The 8,932-nt window shown below is 47.4% G+C and overlaps 1 protein-coding gene across 4 annotated transcripts in view; it reads left to right on the top strand.

Moving 5' to 3' along the window:
- NRG2 (neuregulin 2) overlaps positions 1-8,662 on the top strand; it is a 319,504-nt gene extending 310,842 nt beyond the window's left edge. For all 4 annotated transcript variants that reach the window (XM_050962620.1, XM_050962619.1, XM_050962617.1 and 1 more), the window contains one exon: positions 6,347-8,662. In XM_050962620.1, coding sequence (XP_050818577.1) covers positions 6,347-7,076 — 730 coding nt within the window. In that variant the 3' untranslated portion in view covers positions 7,077-8,662. The remainder of the gene's footprint in view (positions 1-6,346) is intronic.
- The last annotated feature ends 270 nt before the right edge of the window (positions 8,663-8,932 follow it).

The raw sequence follows: 8,932 nt of genomic DNA, 5'->3' as shown, positions 1-8,932 counted from the left end.
GGACCAGAGTCGGCTCCAGGCAACACACGAAAGCAGGTGCTTGGGCGGCCAACGGAGAGGTGGCACATCCAGCTCTTCAGCAGCAATTCGGCGACGGGTCCCTCACTCCCTCTCAGAGCAAAGGACCTGCTGCTGAAGATTGAAGTGGGGGCAGTAGAGCCGCAGATCGTGATGGCAGCTTTTTTTTTTTTTTTTTTTTTTTTGCTGCTTGGGGCAGCAAAATCCCTGGAGCCGGCCCTGTATAGCATTGGGGAAAATCTGAGTCATTGTTCTAAGGCTTCGTCTGGATTCAGTGCGTGGGTCTCTTTCTTTCTCCTCTATCCCCTCTACTTATCCCAGATGTCTGCACCTTTATGAGGTAACTGACCCGATTCCATTGCCTCTTTCCTGAAGCTCTGATCTCTGTCTCAGAGCTCTCTCCACAATCCCCACCTGCTGTATTTCAGCACGTCTCCCTCCCTTCGGCCCCATCGCTCCTTTCACAATCTCTAGGCTGACCTCGCTGCTGGTCTCAGCCTCCTCGTCCCTTCCCCCCCCCCCACCACACACACACACACACACACACACCCCGCCTTCTCTCCTTTCAGTTGATTCTATCAACCCTTTCATTTCTCACAACTCCTCTCTTGATTCCTGTGCCTCCCTCTTCTGATGCTCTGTCTGCCCTTTAATCTCTTCCCTCTGCATCTGCTGCTTCTGTGCCTGCAGCCACGCTGCTGAGTGCCCTTGGGCAATGTCCTAGGCCTGCACTGAGCTCCTCCATGTCAGTTCTTTTTAGTGCTTCCAAAGTGTGGCATCTCTTTTCCTCCTCCTGCTCCCTCTGGACATCTCACCCTCCTCTGCCCGCTTCTCTGCCCAGCAGCTTGCCAGTATTTCCCAACCGCCCATAAGAACTCTCCCCTGCCACTGACCCTTCCACCTCTACTCTACCCTTTCCTTCTTCATGGCACTCTGGGCTTCCCAGGCCTGACTGTGACTCTGCCTCCAAACCCTCCGCCCCATTGCTTCCCATCTCTTGTCCTCCTCCCCTGCTCTTTATCTCTAGCTCTATGACTCCTTTCCATCTGCCCACCCGCACCAACTGTCTCCCAGCCTGGAAATAAACTCCTTGAGATGGAATTGTCTCTCTGCCTACCATGTAAGCTCCACCACCCTCCTCCACTGGCTTTCTGGGTTTTACCACCTCTCCCTACCTGCCTGGATTCTGACTTCTGCTCTCCCTCAGACCCTGAAGGCAGAGGATCTTGATCTCTCCTGCTAAGTATCATTAAGGAGCTGGTGAAGGAAATGGAATGTGTGGAGAGACTCTTCCCTGATGTCCTCACGAGTTTTCATCCCACAGAGGAAACTGCAGAACCTATTAGAATTGGACAAGGGCAAATGTGAAGCAAACCCAGTGACCGCACAGCTGGGTGTTCCAGTGCAGATCCTAGCGAAGGCGAGGAGGTTCAGTATCCAAATGAAACTGCTGGGAAAGGGAACCTAGCAACTACAGTGGGGGAAATTTTCAGACAACATTCCTTTTTCACTGAAAAATGCAGATGCAGGTTGACCAAAATGTTTTCAAATTCACGGAATTGTTTCAGTCAAACAAAAAAAAATTCTGAAAAAATCAAAACGTTTCAACTTTCTTTGTGAATTTTACTTCAATTTAATTCACAAAAGAAGTTAAAAAATCTAAGAAAACCCTCAGAAACCAACAAAACCTTTCATTTGACCCAAAGCTGGATTTTTTTTTTTTTTTTTTTTTTTTTTTTACTTTTTCGGTTTGCTGATTTTTTTCTCCCATTTTTTGGCTGGCCACTGACCTGAAGAATTGTTATTTGCCCAGCTGTGCTAGCTACCGGCTACCATGGCACAGATCATTCAGGTGATCAGAGCCCCCCTGTAGAACTATAGATGCTGTGGCCCAAGGCAGCACAGCAGCTGACATTTACCTTGATATCTCTAAAGCTGTTATTACAGCCCCCACACCCTAGAATGTAGAGAGGAATGCCAGCGAGGGCCAAGACTGGCTGGCAGGCTGTAGGCACTACGAGCAAATAAGGCACCCTCAGAACAGGGGAAGCATCAACAGGAGCCAGGCTCCAGGTCTGTGCCACTAAACATTCACTGTAGTCCCTGTGGAATGATCGGGGCAGGACATGAGCTCCCCCTGAGTCAGTGCTAGATTCTGCACAGGAGCAGCCCAGAAGCAAGGGCTCAGCAGGACTCAGCCCCCATTTCTCCCGGGGGGCTTTTTTGGGGGCATACACCAGAGCTGTGGCTTCACCAACCTGCGGGAGAGCCACAATATGCACTCTCCTCTGTGTTCAGCTAACAGGTGTGGTGGTGGCCATGGAGGGGGACAGAACCATGCCCCTCCACCGTGCCCACTTGTGGCCAGCTAGCACCCACCTGGGCGCTCGCAGGGAGTGAGATGGTCCCCATTGCTAGGTGAGGAGGGCATCACCTTTCATCCTCTCAGCCCATCCCAACAGGGTTTGGTCATCATCTGTGCAGCCAGCCCCAAGCTTGGAGGGCTAATAAGCAGCAGAGGAGCTCTCCAAGCAGCACGAGTGATGTGGCAGGCTGGAAGAGCCAGGCAGCTCTAAATTCGATGAGATTTAGGATAGCTGAATGCGAGGTGAGGCACCGAGGGAGATCCTATAATCAGCCCAAATAGAAACAGGAGGCTGCTGCCTTAGAAAGCAGCCGTGCGGTCAGAGAGCCCCGCAGGTTAGAGTGGAGGTTATTGGAGATGAGCTCACGCTCTAATGCTCTTGCTAACAGAGCAAATGAAATCCTGAGTGCGTGTCTATAAATAGAGGGATCTCTCCTAAGCCAGGTAATAAGAGTGTTTTATACAGCCATGGTGTGAGTGTGCTGAGGATATCGAGTGCACTTTTGGGACCCTGTGTTAGAGAAAAGCCATTGCAGAGCTAGAGGGAGGGCAGAGAAAGGCACTCGAAGGTTTGACAGAGGACGAAAGCCTGGGATGGTGCTGGTGGAAGGGCAGATACCAGGAATGTTGCACCAAAACATATGTGTTGGTAAAGCAGGAAAGTGATTGCCCTGGCACAGCGGAAGGGGGGGAGCCAGAGGACAGGTCTGGAACTAAGGGCCTGATCCAAAGCCCATCAGTTTCGATGGAGAAGGCCCCAAAGTGGATCATGTGAATATAAAGGGCCAGGCTGTGGCTGTACAGGGAGCATAGATAGTGGAGGCGACCTGTCCTGGTGCGAGCTCTCTGAGACATTGCCTCCTACAGCACAGGGAGGGGGCAGCTCTGCACCCTTTGAAGCAGGGAGACATCAGTGTGTCTGGGCACTAGGTGTGCCAGAGAGGCTGATTCTTCTGGCAGCACTAGATTGGCATAGTCCAGGGTTTATGGACTGTGATTGTCCCTGGGCAAGGGCACAAGTGTCAGGGAGGGCATGCTGCCCTTTCCTCTTCTCTGTGCACTCATCCAGGAGGGTGATCGGGCAATGGATGTAACTGCTTAATGAGGCAAATACATGGGGTGAAATGCTAGACATTAGCATTGTATGTCTCTAGGGGTCTTTTCCAAGCCAGCCGTCCAGGGCTTTCTCATCTAAGAGCAGGAGTGCAGGAAAAAACCCAGGGAGAAGAGAGAGGCTCCTGGTGGGGTCCCATCTCCTCTGTACCAGTTTGTTACTCTGTGAACTAGTGTCCCTCCTCTCTGTGATGTCTGGCTTATGCTCCAACCCCCCTGCTTCACTGTACCTCCAGTGAGTTCCGTGGTGTCACACTGGTGAAAGGGTTGCAGGACAGACCCAGCATGCACCTCTTTTGTGCATGTCATTTAAAGGAGCTGTGTGAGCATCAAAAAGCTACAACCCTATGCACCTCAGGAGAACTTACTGTCTTTGAGTTGTGCTATAAACAAGCAAACAAACACTGCTCTATTCTGTGTCACCCAAACTTACAGTCATCCCGGGCCATTTACTGGTACCAGCTCTGTGTCACCCAAATTTACAGTCAGCCTGGGCCATTACATATCAACTCTGTGTCACCTGAATGTAGTCATCCTGGGCCATTTACATACCAACTCTGCATCACCTGAATGTACAGTCATCCTGTGCCATTTACATACCAAACTCTGCGTCACCTGAATGTACAGTCATCCTGTGCCATTTACATACCAACTCTGTGTCACCTGAATGTACAGTCATCCTGGGCCATTTACATACCAACTCTGTGTCACCCAAATTTACAGTCATCCTGGGCCATTTACTTACCAACTCTGTGTCACCTGAATGTACGGTCATCCTGGGCCATTTACATACCAATTCTGGGTCACCCAAATGTACATTCATCCTGGGCCATTTACATACCAACTCTGTGTCACCTGAATGTACAGTCATCTTGGGACATTTACATACAACTCTGTGTCACCTGAATGTATAGTCATCCTGGGCCATTTATGCACCAGCTCTGTGTCACCAAAATGTACCATCATATTAGGGCCATTTACTTACCACTTTTATATTCTGTCTATAAAATGGCCCTTTCCATATAGCTCAAAGGCCAAGCACAAAATCTAATATAACTTCCCAAATCAGCCACTGCTTGGAGGGAGATCAAAGAATAATCCCCGCCCACCCACCTCATCCTCTCCTAGCCAGCTCCTCAAGCCACTGTTCTGAGGACCTTGCAATGCACCCAGGATGTTCACAAATGTTGAGCTTGATCGTCCAAGGTGCTGAGTACCCCCCATTGCATTGCATCGTGTTGTGTTGGTAACAGAGGCACTCTTCTCTTTGGCTCTTGAATGGTCCAGCCCTTCAGCATGGGTTAGAAGCTGCAGTTTTGCTGGAGGAGGTATCTTTTGGAGGAGCCTTAAAAGTAACATTCTAATTGCTTCTGGTCCTAAATTTCCCATGGCGCTTTTTGCAAGAGGAGGGTTTTGCGCTCCAGTGTTGTGGGCAAATTTCACCTTTGTTAATTAAATTTACCTATCTAAATTCTCACTGTTGCTTCAACTGGATGTTATCCTTTGCTTCCTAAACTGTCGTGCAGTGTGTCTGGCATTGCGAGATGGATGGTGCATCTTACCTTGGAGGTGGCTAGATTTCATTGGTGGATGTCATAACCCCTGTGTTAGCTTCACCCCAGTACAGACACTCAGAGCATCCAGTTTTCACATGCAGGTAACTCAAGCTGCTGCACAAGATGCTGGCATAAGACCATAGGGCTCACTGTACCAGATGGGACCAACAGCACAATGGGTCTATTGTCCTGTGAGCAACAGTGGCCAGCACCAGGTAATACAGAGGAAGGTGTAAACCCCCATTCTGAACAAATATGCACTCACATGCCCATTGGGCTAATGCGTGACTTCAGGTGTCCAAATGGAGGGCTTGTATGGCCTGTAATAGGGTAACCACTTTTGGAAATAGGCCTTACAGTCTGTAAAATGACTTGGGACTTGGTTCTTCTCGGCGAAATTTAAAGCATGAGGGTGCGAGTCTGTCAGTTACTGTGTGAGGGGTGTGGGTGCATCAGTTACCATGTGAGGGTGCGGGTGTGTCAGTTACTATGTGTGGACATGGGTGCATCAGTTACCATGTGAGGGCGCGAGTGTGTCAGTTACTGTGTGAGGGCGTGGGTGTGTCAGTTACTCTGTGGGTGTGGGTGCATCAGTTATCATGTGAGGGCACAAGTGTGTCAGTTACTCTGTGAGGGCGCGGGTGTATCAGTTACAGTGTGAGGAGTGTGTGTGCATCAGTTACTATGTGAGGATGCGGGTGTGTCAGTTACTGTGGATGTGGGTGCATCAGTTATCATGTGAGGGCGCAAGTGTGTCAGTTACAGTGTGAGGAGTGTGTCTGCATCAGTTACCATGTGAGGGCGTGCGTGTGTCAGTTACTGTGTGAGGGTGCAGGTGTGTCAGTTACAGTGTGAGGGGTGTGGGTGCATCAGTTACTGTGTGAGGATGTGGGTGCATCAGATACCCTGTGAGGGCGCAGGTGTGTCCGTTACTGTGTGAGAGGCATGGGTGCATCAGTTACTGTGTGAGGATGTGGGTGCATCAGATACCCTGTGAGGGTGCAGTTGTGTCAGTTATTATGTGAGGGGCATGGGTGCATCAGTTACTATGTGTGGACGTGGGTGCATCAGTTACCCTGTGAGGGCGCGGGTGTGTCAGTTACTGTGTGAAGTCTCAGGTGTGTCAGTTACCATGTGTGGGGTATGGGTGTGTCAATTACTATGCAAGGGTGTGGTTGTGTTAGCTATTTGACTCTGGTAGTTTGGACCTCAGGGTCAGGTATTCAAATGAGAAGAATAATACCTGGAAAGCTCTTGTCAATCAGGATCCTAATGTAGTTGTTTCTCTTTTCAGGTATGTGTCTGCTCTGACAACACCAGCACGTCTGTCTCCTGTTGACTTCCATTACTCACTCGCTGCACAGGTACCTACCTTCGAGATCACCTCCCCCAATTCTGCTCACGCGGTGTCCCTTCCACCTGCGGCACCCGTTAGCTTCCGAGTGGAAGAGCAGCAGCCTTTACTGCGACGCTATCAGGTGCCCTTCCAGGATATGCAGAGATATGACAGTTACTACCAAAGGAAGAGCTACTTGAATGAGAGCATGGGGAGCCTGCCTTCGAGCCCCTTCTGCATCACGGAGGATGATGAGTATGAAACAACACAAGAGTACATCCCAGCACTAGAACAACCAAAGAAAACAGCTAGCAACAACAGGCGGTGGAAAAGATCTAAACTCAACGGGCAGGTCTCACACAGAGCCCGGACGGTCAGAGACTCCTTCTCAGGAAGCAGTGCTTCATATAGTGAGTCGGATGAGGAGCTCATGGCGGAGAGCACCCCATTCTTAAGCATTGAAAACACTGAGGCAATGAACACAGATTCGCCGCCGCTGTATCGGCCGGGAGACAGCAGGACTTACTATTCCTTCGAGAGACAAAGTGCACAGTTGGAAAGCGGGCAAAGCAGATCGACACACACAAGACCCAAACAGGACTCGGCTCCTCTTAGAAGCCACACAAACTCACGCACCCACAAACACACCTGTATCAAAAAGGAGGAAAGATATTTTTATTTTGTATAAAAGAGGAAAAAATATAACAAATCAAATGTTTTATTTTCATTTTAGCAAAGTTGTCTTATAATAGCTAACAGCAAAGACTTTTTTATAGGGAATCTCTATTTATATGTAACATCTTGACTTACAGCTTCCGAGAGAAAAAAACACAAACAAAACAAAATAAATAAATAATAAAAAAAGATGGGCCAATTTTTGACAACTTAAAAATAGAAAAAAGAAAATCATGGTGCCTTTTTTTGCTGTATGCTAATGCCAGAGTCCATGCTGAGGATTACGTTTCAGTAGCATTCTTAAGATCATAGGTTTTAATTCAAGACAACTTACCATGTTAAGGGCACTTTCCCATTTGAAAAAACAGCACCCTCCACTTTGCCCCATCTCTGGATGTTTATTATCTCGTTCTTTAAAACATTGTTATAACACACACAAATGACGTGTATGTATGTTTTCATAAATACCTCCTAAGGGGAATCCATCTTGCCCACTCAAATAGTTGTAGTTTTGCTTATTTCAGGATGGGAAAATTACATACCAGAATGTAGAAATAATGGGTTTTTTTTTGCAACAAAGGTAGGAAGAGGGGAAAAAAGCATACAGTAGCAACAACCCTTACAATATATTTGTTGACCGTGTTACTTGTGGGGTCCCAAGTAAAACTCACTCATTTTGGCACTGTTTTGTGAAGTTGTAGTCAAATGAATAAAACGTTTACATGGATGTGGTAAAATATTATGTATTTATATATGGTTGAATCCACTTTATTGGTGCAGACCCTGATGGGAAGGGAAACAGCCCACTGCAGCAGTTACAGACAAGCACTCTCGACTGGTCAATTGTTTTAAAAGATGGCAGTACAGTATTGCAAGAAACAATGTGATGCTTAGACAGAGTTACATATTGGCCATGATAGTACGGAAGAGTAGAGCAAAGGACATGGAGAAGTTAGTGACAGCACGACCACCAGTATAGCCCTGCTAGTTGCTGTGCACTATAGATAGTGTTGAGTGTGCTCCATATGCAATTGATCCCTGTTTAAAGTCACTACAATGCATCCCCAGGACCCTGCCCCTGGCCAGTGAAACAGGCGGGCAATATAGCAGGAAAGCCATTCAGTGGATTCTTCTGTATCCATGTGCCATATATTGTAAAGAAAGTTGTTATTGTAATGTGCCAGTGTTAACATAATAACTTGCTATCAAAGATGGACATCATGTTTGGGGCAGCCCTGGCCCCTGGACCCGTGGCTCAAAGAGACAGTGCTGTGTTTCCAAGCAGCGGAACATTCACATGTGAAAGTGCCCCTCCTTTCAGTTCACTGAAGCAACCCTGTTTACATTGTAGCCTGACTTATTTCTTTTTATATTTTCACTTCTGCATGTCCTTTGCATTTCAGATACTGTAGATTGGATGCATGGTGAAGCTGTGACTGAGAAGATAATACAACAATAGACAGTGTATTTCATTTAACTTTTAGCAATAAAGTAACTAAAACCCTCTCTATTCCTCACCCACAATGGGGTCAGATGGAAACTCTGCTAATTAGTCATAAGATGATTGTAAACATTTGCTCTGGATTGTCTGAATGTCTGAACTCTTGAATGTTTAACACTTGAACATTTTTTATATTATAAATAAAATAAGAAATAATTAACATGTTTCCAGCATTAATCTTAATCAGTGATCAGATTGGTGGTGGGAAGAATAGTGTTACACAATCCCAAACTCCCCCCACAGTCTGAAGCTTCATCCACAGTCCTAAATGCCACTTACATCCCAGTGTAGCTGGATGTTGGAGCTAAAATTCTCAGTATCAAACTAGCTGAAAGAGACATTTCAACTTCCACCATTATGCTTCAGAG

This window comes from Gopherus flavomarginatus, chromosome 7, assembly GCF_025201925.1.
Source record: "Gopherus flavomarginatus isolate rGopFla2 chromosome 7, rGopFla2.mat.asm, whole genome shotgun sequence".
Lineage (NCBI taxonomy): Eukaryota > Metazoa > Chordata > Testudines > Testudinidae > Gopherus > Gopherus flavomarginatus.
This window is presented reverse-complemented; position numbering and strand designations above follow the sequence as displayed.